The sequence below is a fragment of the Neovison vison genome, chromosome 1 (assembly GCF_020171115.1).
Source record: "Neovison vison isolate M4711 chromosome 1, ASM_NN_V1, whole genome shotgun sequence".
In the NCBI taxonomy this organism is placed as follows: Eukaryota; Metazoa; Chordata; class Mammalia; order Carnivora; family Mustelidae; genus Neogale; species Neogale vison.
Window position 1 is genome coordinate 236974519 of NC_058091.1, and position 17902 is coordinate 236992420.

At 44.7% G+C, this 17902-nt stretch overlaps 1 protein-coding gene, 1 long non-coding RNA gene and 1 other non-coding gene across 7 annotated transcripts in view; 2 read left to right on the forward strand and 1 right to left on the reverse strand.

Annotated features, from left to right (window-relative positions):
• Positions 1–17902, forward strand: part of FGF1 (fibroblast growth factor 1) — a 98133-nt gene that overhangs the window by 60048 nt on the left and 20183 nt on the right. For 4 of the 5 annotated variants that reach the window (XM_044225416.1, XM_044225382.1, XM_044225391.1 and 1 more), the window contains one exon: positions 17385–17587. In XM_044225416.1, the coding sequence (XP_044081351.1) occupies positions 17419–17587 (169 nt within the window). In that variant the 5' untranslated portion in view covers positions 17385–17418. Of the gene's footprint in view, positions 1–4612; positions 4839–17384; positions 17588–17902 lie in introns of those variants that run through there. The other variant, XM_044225399.1, reaches the window with a different exon arrangement.
• The window catches only part of LOC122889907, a 58366-nt gene that overhangs the window by 38991 nt on the left and 1473 nt on the right, over positions 1–17902 (reverse strand). The gene's annotated exons all lie outside the window — the stretch shown is intronic.
• Positions 6148–6271, forward strand: LOC122898297. The gene has a single exon (XR_006382966.1). It is a non-coding gene; the product is annotated as a small nucleolar RNA SNORA36 family (small nucleolar RNA).

Consider the following 17902-nt stretch of genomic DNA (forward strand, 5'->3'; position numbering starts at 1 on the left):
TAATTCTTGAGAGAGAAAGCTTCCTTTAAACAAGGAAATGAAACTGAAGTAAAGACACACATCAGTAGTTTAAATACAATTCACAAATAAGGAATTTGATAAGGAGATAGCAATCAAAATGAGGAGCACATCTGTACTGGGGTCCCAAGGAAAGTGGTGTGAAGCTCTGGGGAGGAAGAGACTGCCCCTGTGGGTGTATCAGTGCACACTGGACTGTCCCCACAGGTCCGTCAGGACTTGATTGCTGTCTGTCTTGTCACTGCAGTATAAAAACAACAGCACAGAAATAGTAAATGTGCAGTTTGCTCAGGTGATGGCCCAGGCAGTAGGAAGACCATTTCAGAATAGGATTCCAAGTCCAGATAAATCCTGCTGGGAGGATGATTGATGTGGGAGGTTTCTAAGAGCAGATAACATTTCTTTGCAATGTTTGTGCAGAGGAAAGAGGCCCTCCACAGGAAGAAGGTCAAGGCCGGTCTATTTTTATAAAAGCATTTCAAGTGGTTTAGTGGCCTTATTTCCTGTGGTTCCCAGGAATCCTGCAACAGGCTTCCAGGAGGATGTTGGTGATAGGGAGCAGAGACTTGCTGAGTGACAATCAATAATTATCTCTATATTTGCTTCACTTTTTCCAATAAAAATAATCTGGGGGAAAAACACTTGCTCTAGAAGAGCAAAGGTCAAGACAATGAAGAGTAGAATGGGACATGAAAGTCCCTTAGTACGCGGCAGAGTCCCCAGGTCAAGATTTTGCAAGCTGAAGACTGATTTATTCACTCATTCCCTTTTATTCAACAAATAATCAAGCATCCCCTCTGTGCCAGGCACTGTTTATGGGTTGGGGAGAAGATGGTAAATAAGCATGGCTTCTGCCCTCCAGGAGCTTACAGTCCACTGGGTGAGGAAGACATCGGTCAGGTCAACACATGGATGGATATATATATACTTAATTACAAATGGTTAACAGGAGGTACAGAAGAGACTAATGGAGGTGGAGTGAGGACAGAACTTAGATTGGGAGGTCAGGGAAGACCTTTGAGGAGGTGGCTTCAGCTGCCATCTGAAGAGTAAAGAGGAGCCAGCCAGGGGAAAGTGCTAGAAAGTGAACAACAAGGTGTATGAAGGCAGTCATGTGGAAAAGACCACACTAGCCTCAAAATCCAAGAGAAGACAGGAGTGGAGGAGTGGAGGAGTGAGTTGAATGCAGTGGGCAAAGGGAGGGAATGGTGGGAGGTCAGGCGAGACCACCCAGGAGCTTGCAGGCCATGGTAAGGATTCAGACTTGACTTTATGGGAATGAAAAGCTATAGAAGGCTACAAACAAGAAGTTGATGTAGGTTTTCAAAGAGATAAATGTGATGGGAGGGGCCAAGGACTAGAGAGAAGGCTAGTTCAGAAGTTAAGACAGTGGACTGGACTGGGTGTTGACAGTAGGTACTAAGTACATAAATTTGATTGCTCCTGATTTAACCATAAGAGCTTAGGAATTCGACCAGCATACAGGGCTGGGACTAAGGTGAGGCAAGGGAGGCATTTGCTTTGGGCACAAAATTTACTCAGAAACCAAGATAAATAATATTTTAGTGCAATATTTTTTACTTTTATTTATTTATTTTTAGAAATTTTCTTTTTTTTTTATGATTTTATTTATTTGTTTGTCAGAGAGAGAGAAAAGCAATTGAGCACAAGCAGGGAGAGCAGAAGGCAGAGGGAGAGGCAGGCTCCCCGCTGGGCCAGGAGCCCAATGTGGGACTTGATGCCAGAACCCTGAGATCATGACCTGAGCCGAAGGCAGCCGCTTAACCAACTGAGCCACCCAGGTGTCCCAAGTGCAATATTTTCTAAAGTTTATGTGTTTCTTAAGTAATCTCTACACCCAGTGTGGGGCTCAAAGCCATGACCCAAGATCAAGAGTCATGTGCTCTTCTAACTGAGCCTGTGTGCACGCCCTTTTGTGCAATATTTTTTTTAAAAATCAAATTTAGGGCAAAACAATCCTTGATGGGCAAAACAAATTTCTTTTAAAAAGACAGGATCAGCAACAGTGCTGTGCCAAGCCACATAAGGAACCTGAGGCAAAAGGAAAACGTCTGTAATACTGATAGTGTTTATACTTAAAATTTTTATATTTTATTCATTTCCTCACTCTTGTTCTGGCTAAGCTGACCTTCCCCACCTGTAAACCAAGAGGCCACCACATCACCTTCTGCTCTTCAAGTAGACAGTATGCAAAGAAAACTAACGACAAAAATCATCACAAGCCCCCTGGTGGTACAGATGCTACTCTTTTTCCTGATTCTAAGAGAAAAAGTATACCACAGTCGCTCCATAAATACTTGTTTTTTTAATTTTTATTTTTTAAATTTCTTTTCAGTGTTCCAGAATTCATTGTTTATGCACCACACCCAGTACTCCATGTGCCCTGCATAATACCTATCACCAGGCTCACACAACCTCCCACACCCCTCCCCTCAGTCATTCCATAAATATTTCTGATAGTGTTAACAGCTGATATCAGGCTCTACATATTTTAGGAACTTTGCCAGAAACTGGTAAATACAATGATCTCATTTTACGCTCACACCAATTGAGTGAGGAAGGTATAGCATTATCCCTGTTTTACCATGATTGGCGTTTACCATGATAGGCTAGCATTTAGTGAATACAGGAAGAAAGAAAGGATATACAGATTGAAGGTTAAATGAGAGAAAAGAAAGTGATGGGCCTCTTACTATTCCTTAGAAGTTCTATCTGGATAACCAGTGATTCCAGCTTTCTAGGCAAACACTCTTCTCTGACAAACACTAACTACCACACTTAAATGGACCTGTACAGAAAGGAAACTAAACTTAAATACTACCTTTTTCCATAGGGATTATTTTTGTAAGTTAGGTGTGTTAAACCGAACAGCTTTCCTAAGAACATATTTCTTGAATTCATTCATTCCCAAATATTTACTGATGTATCACTGTACATCAGGCACACATCGGGGTGCTCTCACGTGGGAGCAAATCAAGCCTGAATGTGGGTCCTCATGAGGCTTATAATCCACTGTGTGTGTACATGTGCATGTGCGTGTTGGGAGATGTGTTGGCAAGAGACAGTCAATAACTAGGAAGCCAACACAACTATAAGATCATAAATTATCGTAAGTGTTACAGAAGTATAGACAGGGAAGTGAGGGGAGACACCTAGATAGGGTGGGCCCGACACAGACTCCAGCAGGAAAATATTTTGCTTCCCATAATACTTATGTTGCTGAAAATGCTGTGAAGAATTTTTGCAAATCAAATCAAACAAACTCCCACCACAGAATATGAAATTTTATAACCTAATGACTTACTTCTATGGAGAACAGTTTTGAAAAGGAACACTATTAACTTATTTTCTACCCAAACACATCTATGGGAAAGGTCTTCCCACCACTGAAGGATCAAGAATATAATACTGGAAAACACCGGAAAATGTTCTGCCTTCTGTCTGTCCTATCCCTATGGGCCCATCTAAACATCTAGATTTATGGAATTCCCGAGGAGCCCCTTCAACTCGCCAACACCAAGGAGGAACCAAGGAATGTATGACCTTTAAAAGCCGGCAGAAATTACGCACAAAAAGATGGCAGCCTAGTGAAGTAAGAAATCCTTCTGACATTTCTTCTTGCCTCCTGTTGCCCAATCTACTTTCAGAGGCCAATAATGTAGAAATTGTCCATTTTTCAAACAACCCCACCCAACAGAGTAGCACTTTGATCTCAAAACATAAGCGAGGAGCAATTGACGGTGCAAGATAGAAATGGCTTTGAAAGGTTAGTCAGAAAAAAGAAATAAACAAGGAGAAGAACCATGAGGAGTTGAAGGAATGAAAGCAAACCCTGCTTTGAACTACCTGCCAACTTGAATGCAAACTCCCCTGAGAGGCCATGGTTGGCAGATGAGCATACTATCAAGGTTACTGGTACCTACCAATGCTTGCGATGTGCAAAGAGCACCTTCCTGGATATGCTAGACACTGGGGGCTGAAATTTATCTCTTAGTTTACCCTCTTGGATACAAGATTTTAACACACTTCCAAGCTCTTTCATCCCTTATCAAACCCAGTCCTTGCCCAGGGTCTTCAGTGATACTCTCTTATTTCACCTCCTTCCCATAAAACCCACCTGGTTCCTGCCAATAGCTAGGCTGTGGATAGGGCTGTGTGTGGAACACCAGTGTGGATAGGGCTGTGTGTGGAACACCAGTGTGGATAGGGCTGTGTGTGGAACACCAATGTGGATAGGGTTGTGTGTGGAACAACATGGCCAAAGGATTATGAGAGCCATTGGGCCTGCTGAAATGAGGCAAAATGTACAGATGGGGGAATGGTCCCTTTTAGACTTTTTTTGTGGGATCAAAGGGAGCTGGCAAGTGAAAGGAACCTCTAAAAATAGCCAAAGTCCTTAAAAAGAAATCATGCAAAAGGAAACAAGGTTTATACTGTCCTAATGTAGGCTCTGCAAAAACTAAGCCCCAGCAGGCAAACGCTGGGACAGCTTATTATTTTCTTCCTGCCCTTTGGAGACACCCACTGGGTCCCTTTGCAAATCCTGGGCCCTGCTCCGCCCCCCCCCCCTCACTTCCTGCATAGTGCTAGAAGCCTCTGCAGGAATGTAGCTCTCCTGGGGCACAGCCTGGGCCTCCATGGCCCACTTTCAAGATCCAGAATAGACTCTAACATGTGAAATGAGCTCCACGGGGTTTACAATCCTCCTTCGTATCCAAGCACCTTAAACACAAAACTTCACACCAGGATTGCTAACCATTCTTCCAGAGACGCCCGGAGATCATCTGTCTGGCAGAAATGTGAGTTTTGTCCTTTTTACTCTTCAGTGTTCTGAACACGCTTGGGGCCCTTGGAAATGAGGCTGACCAACAGAGGGCTGACATAATAAATTATGTCTTGGGGCTCACGGTTTTGCTCTTGGCTAAGCCACAGATTTGCTTTGATAAGCTGTTCAGCCTCTCTGTGTCACACTTCTCTTGACTAGAGAAAGAGAAAGGGCTCATCTATCCCACGTCATAGGAGGAATAGGAAATAAACAATAATTACCAAGTATGTCTTACAGCATCTACACACAACAGGCATCCAGAGATGCCTGCTTACTCATATGAAATGTTTGGTGAGGGTTGGGCCGCTGCCTTCGGCTCGGGTCGTGATCTCGGGGTCCTGGGATGGAGTCCCGCATCGGGCTTTCTGCTCGGCGGGGAGCCTGCTTCCCTCTCTCTCTGCCTGCCTCTGCATCTACTTGTGATTTCTCTCTGTCAAATAAATAAATAAAATCTTTAAAAAAAAAATGTAAATAACCAATGCCTGAAACCATAGGCTCACATTAACAACCATAACAATGCCTTCTATTTCCCAGGCGCTAACTACAGGTGTGGCCCCTCCCAGGCCTTCGGGGCTCTAGTCCTCCCTCACAGCACTGCCACAAGATCAACATGCTCAATGGCTCCATTTTACAGAGGAGGCAGGTGAAGATCAGATAGGTTAATGACTTGCCCAGTCAGACAAATGGTTAATGAGACACAGCAGAAACCAAAGCCCAGGTCTACAAGAACTTCCCTTTTTCCTGGCCTTTCCAGCCCAGTCGGAAGTAGGACTATCCACTCGGTTCCCCCAGTGGGCTCTGGCCTCACCCCAGCCCTTTGAAAGCAATGGCAAGTGATTCTACTGTGACAAAGGCCGGGAGGGACTTGACTGCCATCTTGGGTCATCTTGGGGAAGCATCATCACAGTGATGATCAGAAAAGTGCTGGTGGGGTATTTATAGCACTGAGAGAGAGGCCATTCTGGGTCAAGGGAGGAACCTGCAAGGACTCCATTCAATAGACACAAGCATCTGTTGATAGGGCTACGGGAATTATAGGGACTGGGAGAGCAGGGGGCGGGGGGGGCGGTAAACACAATAGAGAAGCTAAGGGTCAGTTATCCAAAGGGCCTTTTGTCTCTTTCCCGTATATCTTTGGCAGTTAAAATCATGAACTCTGTGGTTAGAAAACACTACGTTCAGATCTTGACTCTGACACTGATTTATCTGCGTGACCTTAGACAAACTGTTTAAACTCTCCCAGCCTTGGTGTCCTTAGCTGCAAACTGGGGATAAAAAAGCCATGCCTTGAGTTCAGTTCAGGGCAGCCTCCCTGTTCAGTTAATTAATCTTTGGGACATGAGCAGGGTAAGATAGATGATTACATAGAAACTACTACTCTATTCATTTATCTCTCAGCCGACAGAAAGAGAGAGAGAGAGAGGAAGGAAAGAAGGGAGCAAAAATGGAAAGAAGGAAGAAGGGAGGAAGGGACGGAGGGAGGAAGGAAAGAAGGAAAGGGAAAAGCAATGCCTATGTCACAGAACTTCACCAAGGATTAATTAAAATAATGTATGTAAAGCACTTGGGACAGTACTTGATACATAGTAAATGTTCAAGAAAAGGTCACTACTTTTTGATTTATGAACTTATTTGATTATTTATGGGTATGTCCAGAACAGGCGATCGGGAAATACACGGTAGGGCAAGCCCTCAGCCTTTCCAGAGAGATAACAAACACATATGTCAAAAGACTGAGTTTGGAGAAGCCAAATTTTATAGGTCAGGAGGGAAGAACAAAAAACACCTAGCAGACCGTCTCCCTACGAGCTGGAAGGTCTGCTGTCTGTGGGAAAGGAATGTCCTTGGGGGCTGGTCCTGGAGATTGTAACTTGCACAACATTTTCAAAAGAGTTTCGGAGGCACATCAGTGATAACAGCCTTGAGGACAGCCCTGGAGCAGCTGCAGAACCACTTTGCTTCTGGCTGGAAGCCCAGGGCTCTACAGCATCCACCTGCAGGCAGGATACTTCCACGTAAGAAGTGTGGAGGTCTTCAGGCTGGCCCAGAGCCCGCAGGATGCTCCGGACTGCGCCGGGGAGTGCGCCATTTCTCTTCTTGGAGGGTGTTCTCTCCAAGCATTAAACTAATGCCTGACCTCCAACTGAATGATGCTCTAAGAGGGTGTGTGTTTTGGGGGTGGAAGAGCCAGAACCCAGGGAACGAATAACAGATACTGGAAGAGTTCCCAGGGAATGTGTGTGTCTCTGCTGTTTCCTATTCCTCACGAAGCAGTGCAGGGGGTAAGAGTGGGACTGAGCTGTTGGGTGAAACAGCTAAACTGGATTTCCAGGCTACACGTGGTCCATGCATCTCTGCCCCTCCAACCGGAAGCTCGGCTGGATTGATCTGGTATGGCCAGATTATAACCTCCTTAAAGACAGACAGCGATTTCTACCGCAAGCCCAGAATCCCTTCTCTGAAAAGCTTTGGGGCTAGGTATGTTTCTGAATGGAGATGCTGGGGGATTTTAGACAGGTGGTTTGGTACGTATATTGTATATTATGGAAGAACTTCAGTGGGGTCCAGGGCCATCCCCTGTCATCAAACACACTGGTCGGTGATTCTGCACCAGATTACACAAATATTAACATAAAGGGTGATAGATAAAGACTTTACATGGTCTCAGGACATTTTGGATCAGGTTTGGCCCCAATTTGAGTTATGAAAGAATGTTTAGTTTTCAGAGCTTTTTTGCATCTGAGAATGTAGATTAGGGATTTCAGGTCTTTCTTTTCATTTCCATTTCTTTCTCCTTATTTTCTTTTTTAAATTTCCAGAACAGTCTGCCTGTGGCAGGTGCTGAGTAGAAGTGGTTGGCATCTAGAGCATGACATCTTGATCTCTCTCAAATAATATTTGATCCTGGAAGCCAGGGGATGGTTTCTTCTCAGTGACTTGGGGATTCTTGAGGATTAGAAGGATTCTAAATTAAAGAACAGGAGAGAAAGACATTGAACCCACAGGCTCTCTATCATCCCAGACAGTAACACACAAACCTATGAATACACTGAGAATGGTGACTAGTACACAATATATTCAGTCCCCGAGTAAATGAGAGGAGGGCATCACGGCACATCAGCAAATGGTAAGCTTTAACTGATTGCTTAGAAAATGATATATTTTTTTTATAAAGATTTTATTTATTTGACAGACAGAGATCACAAGCAGGCAGAGAGACAGGCAGAGAGAGAGGAGGAAGCAGGCTCCCCGCTGAGCAGAGAGCCCGATGCGGGCCTCGATCCCAGGACCCTGAGATCATGACCTGAGCTGAAGGCAGCAGCTTAACCCACTGAGCCACCCAAGCGCCCAGATATTTTTAAAAATATCGCTAAATACTACTAAATGTTAAACTCAAGTTCGTTCAATGCTAAGTCAGTAGCACAGGGGATTGGCAGAACAAAACAACAAGCGACACGGAGAATGATAATCAAGCTAATGTCTGTGACTGCTTACAAGTTTTCAAATGCTGGGCTTAGCACTTTATACATGTGATCACTGAAGACAGCAATTCTGCGCAGTAGCTAACGGGGCCCATTCTGCAGACGGGGAAACTGAGGCTCTGTGAGACCGAGTGAGTATCCAGCCAGGGCTGAAACCTGAGTCTAGTAGTATGCTGGTGAACCAGCTACCAGAGAAAAGGAGGGAAGGAAAGAAGGCGGGTAGGGGGGTGGGGAGAGGAAGGAAGGAAAAAACTGAAGGAAGAAAGGGAGGTAGAGGGGGAAAAAAAGAGAAAAAAAGTCCTGATTACATTATTTTCCAATTTCTGTGGTGTAAATAGTCTCAAAAGGAGTAATTTCAAGCCCATTAATGATTTACTAACCTGAATATTTAAAAATTGGCTTTCACAAACCTGGAGGTACCTCCTCCTGTACACGTGGTCGAGTCCACCCCAGGGCCACGTCCACAGTATGCCAAACCGACTCTGGAAGATGAGTTTGCTGCTTAGGGAGCACAGCTTGCCTGGGAGCAGCAGACCACGATGCTAGCCCTGCCAGTGAGCCACAGCCACATTCCTACCCAGGACCCAGTACAGACCCCTAAGGCAGGGAGGAAGGGGGAAAAGACATAAGAAAACCCTGTCTCCCTCTCTTCAGGCAAACTTTCCTTCACCAGAGGGTGTGAGGTGGGCTACTGCCAACCTGGCCCTCCCTGACAGAAATAACAAAACCTAGAGCTCTTTTTAGGCCTCACAGGCTGTTCCGCAGTGCGAAAAAGAAGTCAGACTCGAGACTAAAAGATCTGATCCATTTTTGAGATCCTTCAATTCCCAAATATCACCTTTGAAAAAGTAAGGAAGTATCTTCTACAAGATGGGGTATATTTGCGTTCATATGTTTGGGTCTGCTTTTAACCAAGGGCAGGGTATTCCAGCCTAATTTGAACCCACTTAAAATACATTTGGGGTCTTGGTTTAGCCTCTCTGTTAATACCCGTAAGGTCCCCACCTTCAAAGTAGGTCTTCTGATAACATGTTTCCACTAGAGGCTCCTATGAAAAGACTGGCCTGTATTCAATCCACAAATACGCCAAGGGTAATGATTACATGTAGGCATTTGCTAAAAAATTCAGGGCCTAGAAAAAGAGGCAGAGCTTCTTTCTGGAGCTTCAGAGACCAGTAAAGGAGACAGTCAGGTAACCTTAGTTAAATGATACGCAGTCACTCATTAAACGAATATTTATCAAGGGCCCATTAGATGCCAGGCATTTTGCCAGGCGCTGGGCTCCCATGGTGAGCAAGACAGATTGGTTTGTACTGTCGTGGAGCTGACAGTCCAGTCATAAATGGAGAGATTAATTAAATAATCACAAGAATGAATGTGTAATTAAAAAATGTAGTAAGAGAGCTCAGAGGAAATGTTAGATGGTCCTATGAGAATGGGAGGAACCTGACCCAGTTCCAGAAAGTCAGCAAAGGCTTCCTTGAGGAATTGGTAACTGAACTAGGACTTGAACAAAATGTAGGTGTTCACCAGGCGAGTGGGGTGGAAGGAAAGACAGGAATTGTGTCTAGAGAGAGGGAACCATGTAGGCCAAGATCCCGGGTGAACAGGGGCGCAGGGGTTTCAGGGAAATGGAAGGCCAGTGTGGGGAAAAGAGCGTGGTGGGTGATGCAGCATGCAGGGATGCCAAGGCTGGTCCTCAGAACCCTACAGGCCCATTAAGGTCTTAGAACTTTTCTTAAAAAGCAAAAGGCAACGTGTAAGTATGTTTTGTAATTGAAGCGTAGTTGACATACAATATTACATTAGTTGTAAGTATACAACACAGTGACTCGACACTCAGATACATTATGAGACAATAGGGATAAGGCCTTAGTCTTTATCCCAAGCAATGGGAAACCACTGGGTGGTTTCAGTGGGAGATATACGTGGCAATTATAGCCAGGGCTTCCGTAGGGTAAGCTACTACTAGAGGAGCACAGAGGGAATCAATTAAAATCTTAAACTGGTATGTGTGGTGTGGAGGGACAGGAGGGAAGTTAGGGCTGGGGATGCGTCCACATCGGCTTTCTGGAGGAGGACGTCTCTGAGATGAATTTTTGAAGGGAGAGGATGACCTAGCCCAACCACTGTGCAAGGGGGAGGGAGGGAGAAAGAATGCATCTGGGTGAGTGTGAGGGTGTGGGGGGACTACAAGAAGAACAAGCCAGTAAGAGAGAAGGCAAGAGAGTTAGGCAGGGACCTGATGATGAATACCTCCCAGGTCATGGGGGGGGGGGGTCTGGGTTTTATCCTAATGGCTGCAAACAAGCCATGGACACAGCCAGAGGTCCTCAGCAGAAGGATGATCAGACTCCCGCCTTAGAAAGGACACTAGCAGCAGAGTTGACAGTGGATTGGAAGGCTGCAGTGCTAGAGAAGACACTTTGGCAGCCCAGGTGAGACAAGGGGAAGAGCCCAGTGTGAGGACGGGGAAGAGAGGATGATTTTAAGAGACATTAAAAAGGTGCAGTTGAATGGGCTTTGTCACCAGTGGTATGAGTGGGAGTGATTTTTGCTCTACCCACAGAATAGTCAGAACAGAATGGATTCTTTTACTTGTGTTGACTCTTGCCTTGTGACCTGGAACATGGTCAGTTTTTGCAAGTGTTCTATGCATCCTTGAAAAGAAGAGTGTTCACTAATTGTTGGATGCAGAGTTCTGTTGTTAATTCATTCAGTTAAGTTTGGTGCACTTTAGTCTATGTTTTGTCTGTTTGCTTTAACATTTGTGACAGAAAGGTATTAAAGTCTCCTACTACATGGTGGACTTGCCAAGTTCTCTTCATATTTTTCATTTTTGTTTCATATGTTTGGAGGCTAAGTCACTAAGTATACATAAACTTAAGTTTTTATATCTTTCTGGTGAATTATTCCACTTATTATGCAGTGATCCCTTTTATCATTCATCATTCTTTTTGCCTTAGACCTAACTTCTATGATATTAACATAACCACACCAACTTTTAACTTTTGTTAACGTTGGTCTGGTATCTGTTTTTCAGCCTTTTGCTTTTAACCTTCCCGTGTCCTTATGTTTTAAACATGTCTCTTGTAATCAGAACATAGGTGGAATTTTAAAAAATCCAGTAGTTAATAGATTTGGCCCATTTACATTGTATTGCGGCTATAAATATACTTGGATTTATTTCTGCCACCTCATTTTGAGCACTGTTTTTGATTATGTATTATTTTTCTGGATGCCTTTGGGTAAGTAGAGTTTTATTTTTTTCACCTCACTTCCCTTATCCCTACTAGTTGCTGGTTGGAATCACTGCATTCTATTTCATTTCTTTAAGCAGTTGCTTTTAACATTTAATAGGCATTTAGTATTTGACTCAACAAAACCAAGGTTAATTAATATCTCTAACAAAGAGTTAATGCTTTTGGGTGATGCCATTGATAGAGACTTAGAGCCTATTTGGAACCAAAGGGGAGACCTATTTTATATATCCTTGGTTGGAGGACACATGTCCAATTATCAGATTGCCAGATGCCTATACGTATGCCTTTGGTGGCATTATACACTTTGTAGAACATTCTCTTCATGGGTATTTTGCATTACCTGCACAGTGACAGGGGTTAAAAACAAATACATCAGTGTTTGCCTCTCCTTGATTCTTGGAACTCTAAGTTTTTCCAGCTAGCTTAGTTACCAGGGCCAAACTGAGCACAAATGCTCTCCGAAATAGTGGATTTCATAATGTCATTTCAACAACTGTCGATAAGCCGAGAACGGAGTGTAAAATGGGGATCTGGATTCTCTCTTACATAACCATGGCTTATCTTCACCTCCTTCATTCTCTCTGCTATGCTTATGGCTTAAATGATGGGGAAGGAATTTAGCTAATTTCTCCCAAATATGACCGGGAATGAAAAACTCTTATTTGCATACCAACAGAAAAATTATTTTAAATTAAGCATTCGATGGCCATTGATTAACCTAAACCACACCGGGCTTCAACTAGTTCAAGAGAACCAGTTATTCATATCTCCTACAGGTCAGGTCACATTTTCGTACTTTTCTTTTTTTTTTTTTACATTTTCGTACTTTTCAAGTGTTATGTATACTGTGCCCATTAGCCCTTCAGACAACTCTATGAGGTAGACAGGATGGGGATTATTAGAAGAAACATCTCAGAAGGAGTGAATGACTCGCCGAGGTTCCCAGAGTCAACCTGTGCATAGCTGGGGCCATATGGGGTTGCTTATTACCCCAGATTGAAAAGTGACTGTTGTATCGCTGGGCAGGCCCGTATATTTACCATCCTGTTCATGCGTCAGAGCTCAGGTTCTTTTTGAGTAGCTACAGATGACAAAATATGCCAGCCTTAGCACAGATATTCCAACAAGCATCACAATGCCCTCACTTTGTTGTCACTGGTAAGTCAAGAAATCTGGCTTTCCCTAAAATGTCACCAGCGCCCCAAATCTCAAAGGGCTGGGCTCAGCACACAGGGATGAAAGGGAGTCCACGGGGCTTGATTTTTTTCCATCCCTCAACGGATATACACAGATAAGCCCCACCCCTGACAGCCAACAAAAAAAGAATAGTAACAAGAAGCAGAGCTTATAAATTTCCATTATGGTTAACGCCTGATTTCATGTAGTCATGGATTAATGGATTCATTTATTAGAACAATTTGTGAAAATCCCCAAGGGCCTGTACAGGCTGTTGCTTAATGGTTTTTATCATGTCATAGACTTCCTTTACTCCTTTCTTTTAAGGAATCCTAAGTAGGCAAGGAACTTAGGACTAACTACTGCTTAAAATATAGATAAATTGTAAATAAAGCCAAAAAAATAAAGGCTTTTTGCGCCTCTGGGGTTTTCTTCAGCAACAAAAAAGGATTTCATTTTTTCTTTTTTTTTTAAAGATTTTATTTATTTATTTGACAGACAGAGATCACAAGTAGGCAGAGAGGCAGGCAGAAAGAGAGAGAGGAGGAAGCAGGCTCCCCATGGAGGAAAGAACCTGATGTGTGGCTCAATCCCAGGATCCTCGGATCATGACCTGAGCCGAAGGCAAAGGCTTTAACCTACTGAGCCACCCAGGCGCCCCAAGGATTTCATTTTTTGTATGTTTCAGCTGATTCATAAATCCCACTGCCACAGTCTATCAGCTTCATGTTGACTCAAGGCTCAGTTTCAGGAGTCAACGTGTTCTCCTCAGGTTTCCAGCTAAGGATGTGAACTGCAGGGTGGTGAGAGCAATTGGAAGTCAGTACAGCCACCCCCATGACTGTCCCTCTTACTGGGGGGAGCAGGCAGAGAGCAGAGTTGTGGCTTTATAACTGCAGGGTGCACTGTGGTTGGGATGAGAGGGATACCTGAGGACCTGCTGGCCTCTGGACAAGGTTGTTTACCTGGGAAGATCTCCATAGTGACGAAGCCCAGGCTGTCAGGCTTAGACGTACATGAGAATGTGAGCATTACGATAACCCTTTGCCAGAGATGGAGCCTCCACCCTCAGGAACCTTCCGGTCTTTCTGGTCCCCCTTCATACCAAGGGGATAGAAGCAAGAAGGCAAATGGATAGAGCCAAATCTATACCAGCACTTAGAAAACAACTCAGTGGAGACTCCCCACCAGTGCTAGATCTAGAAGGGAACCATCCTTGATACCCACATGGTCAGGGGCACACAGGGACCTCCACTTGAGGAAACCCAGGGACAATGACAAACAAAATCCTGTCCACCAAAGACCGGCAATATGAATAGCTATTCATATGTTAAATGGCAACCACCAGTATATAATTATTGTCTCCTGTACCAAATTAAGTATACAACTTAGCAAGTGCTTGGGAGGGGAAAAAAAAAGTACTTATTATTTCTTGGCTGTACTTTAAGCCACCAGGATCTGATCACTGTTGCATGTTAATGGAGAGGTAATAGGTAAAGATGTCCAAGTTTGGAAAAACTAAACTGCTTTATATCAGAAGGGGATCCAGAAGCAAGGGGAGTGAGGAAGTGGAATGAGAGAGAAATTGAGAGGTTGAGTGAAAAAGGGCTGAACAGACAGAAAAAGAAACCATGAGAGGGACAGGTGGGCCCATAGATGTAGAGGCATTTGGATGAATGAGAAGGTTTGGAAGAAAGAGTGTGAATTTGGGAAGGAAATGCAATATGCCCCACAAGGTAAAGTCTGTAGATATAAAGAATATCTTCGATCTGGTACTATATTATCTGAAAAGAGCTAGACAGAGTTTGACTATATGTGAAGGGGACATTTGGGATTGCTTAACTTTAAATACAGTTTATGTAGCATATGCAGAATTCCCTTTCGGGACTGTTAGAGGAACTACAAAGCACAGCTGAACCCGGGGTCCATGACTGGCCCCTGTGACTCAGACTAGAAGACGTGGACCACAGATATTAAAATGCCTGGAGCAAAAGAAACAAGAGAGGTTTCCAGCATGAACCTTAATTCCAAAGTCACCAGAAAAATTACTCAAATTTGTTGCCTTGACTTATGATGGAATTGCTTTCCATGTGAACAGTTCTGTGAGGCTGCCCTGGGAATGGATGGATGATGGATGGAAGGAAGGAAGGAAGGAAGGAAGGCAGCAAAGATGGAAGGATGGATGGACGGAAGGATGGATGAGTGGAAGGATGGATGGATGGATGGAAGGATGGATGGATGGATGGATGGATTGGATAGAAGGACGGATGGCAGGAAGGAAAGATGGATAGATGGATGGAAGGATGGATGGACGGAAGGATGGATGGATGGATGGAAGGATGCATGCATGGATGGATGGATGGAAGGATGGATGGATAGATGGGTGGGTGGATGGATGGATAGATGGAAGGAAGGATAGATGGATGGGTAGATGGATGGAAGGATGGGTGGATGGACGGAAGGATGGATGGGTGGATGGATGGATGGAAGGAAGTATGCATGGAAGGATGGGTGGATGGAAGGATGGATGGATAGATGGGTGGGTGGATGGATGGATGGATGGAAGGAAGGAAGGGTAGATGGATGGATGGAGGGATGGATGGATGCATGGAAGGACAGATGGATGCATGGATGGATGGATGGAAGAATGGGTGGACAGGGGCACCTGGGTTGCTCAGTGGGTTAAAGCCTCTGCCTTCGGCTCAGGTCATGATCCAGGGGTCCTGGGATCGAGCCCCGCATGGGGCTCTCTGCTCAGCAGGGAGCCTGCTTCCTCCTCTTTCTCTCTGGCTGCCTCTCAGCCTACTTGTGATCTCTGTCTGTCAAATAAATAAGTAAAATCTTTATAAAAAAAAAGAATGGGTGGACAGATGGATGGGTGGGTGGATGGATGGATGGACAGAAGGAAGGATAGATGGATGGATGGGTAAATGGATGGATGGAAGGAAGGATGCATGGGAGGATGGGTGAATGGATCGGTGGAAGGATGGATGCATGGAAGGATGGATGGATGGTTAGTAATGCAGGGCATACAGAAGACTGGCAGGCTCCCTAATGCCTGGTGTTGTCAGGTCTCCAGGGAATGACGATAAGCCTGGAATCTCACTTCAAGGTTGACATGGGGACAAAAGTTGGTGAAGGCCAACATCTGGATCACAAATTAATAACTTAATGCATAACAAGCTCATGGGAGTAGATGTCTGTGCCACACAAGAGGTAAAAATCCCACTTCCAGCAATGATACAGTATCAGTGAAGTCCCTTCACCTTTTCCTGGTGTTAAGGGCAAGTGATGGTTTTGTTTCAACACACTCCTTTTGAGGCTTGGCACTACCACCTAGGAGGTATTGACCTTAGAGAGGCCATCAAACATCTGAAAGCTTCAGCATCATTTTAGAAAAAATGGGAATAATATGAATGGCTGTCTCAAAAAGTAGTAAGGAATGTCACACAAGCTAACTTGCTTGCGTGAATGGAGGAGGCGTGAATGGTGATGGTCATGATTATTACAAGGCCCCCTGATAATCACTGTACACAACCACCACCTGCTCACTCTTGTTAAGAAGCTCCCGAAGTCATCTTCCAGCTCTTTGCCTCTTCCCTGAGTAGCCCTGTAGTGGCCAACGCATTGTTTTCCTAAATGGTGGGGCAAGAAGAGGTTTTAAAGTTCTAATGTTTATTACTTTTGCTTCTTAAAACTTAGCATCTTTACACTGATGGTATAAATCTCTACAGAGTGGGTGTCTATAATATGAGAGGATTATATTATGTAATATGGAGGCTTCCTCATCAGAATAAGTAGGTGTCATTTAAAAATAACGAGGAGGAAGATAGCCTTTGTACAAGGGACAGACCTGCCTTCTCTGTGTGATATTAGGAGGTAAGGAAAGCTGGGGAAGGATAACTGACAGACCCTTCATCATGATCTGTCTCATCAGGTTTCCTTTGGTGTGGCGTCTGCCCTTTAGAACCCCCACGGAACACCCACCATAGGCTTGGTCCCCGTTCTGGTGCTGTTCCCACCAGCAAACCCTTTATGCATGAACCCTTCACTGTCCCTATCGTGGGTGGTCTGCAAGGCCTCCATCCCTTTTTCTATGGGTCCCCAACAGTCAGGCTGTCAGAGCCGTCTGTGTCCACGGGGCTGGCAGTCCCCAGCCAAAACAGTGGGAGGATGGACAGCAAAACCTCAGTGCCGGCCTCTCGGCTTTTGTGGGTTTCAGCCAGGGCCCAGGTGTTATTTTAGTGCCACTCCAGTGTTTAATTTGAGGATATGTGTGGATCAGAAGGAGGGACCAAAACATTATTTTTTTTTCCCTTGGCCAAGTGATTAAATTTGAAATTCTAAAAAATGCACAGCCTGGTCCAAAGCTGTGTCCAATTGGGAAGTAAGAAATGTCCTGAAAATCCCTCCCAGGCCAGAGACCTTTCTTCCTTCACTGCTGCCCACCACACAGGCCCGTCTCCAGTGGCCATCACCTGGGTTGTCTGTGGCTACTGACCCACTGGGAGCCCCGTGCCCTGAGGCTCTCCTTCCTGAAAAGGGTATGCGGCCCCTTCACCGGCGGGACATTCTACAGGGTTGTCTGATTTCTTACAGCCTTGAAAGCACCATAACCAGTAGCCGCTGAGCCATGGCTGAAGGGGAAATCACAACCTTCACCGCCCTGATGGAGAAGTTTAATCTGCCTGCGGGGAATTACAAGAAGCCCAAACTCCTCTACTGTAGCAATGGGGGCCACTTCCTGAGGATCCTTCCAGATGGCACAGTGGACGGCACAAGGGACAGGAGCGACCAGCACAGTAAGCACCCATCTCTCTTGCAGCCTCCTGCCTTCCTGGTGTCTCAAGTCAAGGAGGCGAGCGGGGAGGCTGTCTACATATGGGTACCCTTTCTCTGCCTGACACACTCAGAAGCTTGGGTCCAGGGTCTAGGTGTAGAAAATAACACATTGTGAGAGCTCCAGCCTACCTAAAGGGGTCCTATACCAAGTTTTAAAAGGGCTCTCTGTTTACCTAACGCAACTGCTTTGAGAGCAGACATGGCTTCCACAGTTCAACTGCTGTGGGTTTCTTTTCTTTTCTTTTTTTTTTTTTTTTTTAAGATTTTATTTATTT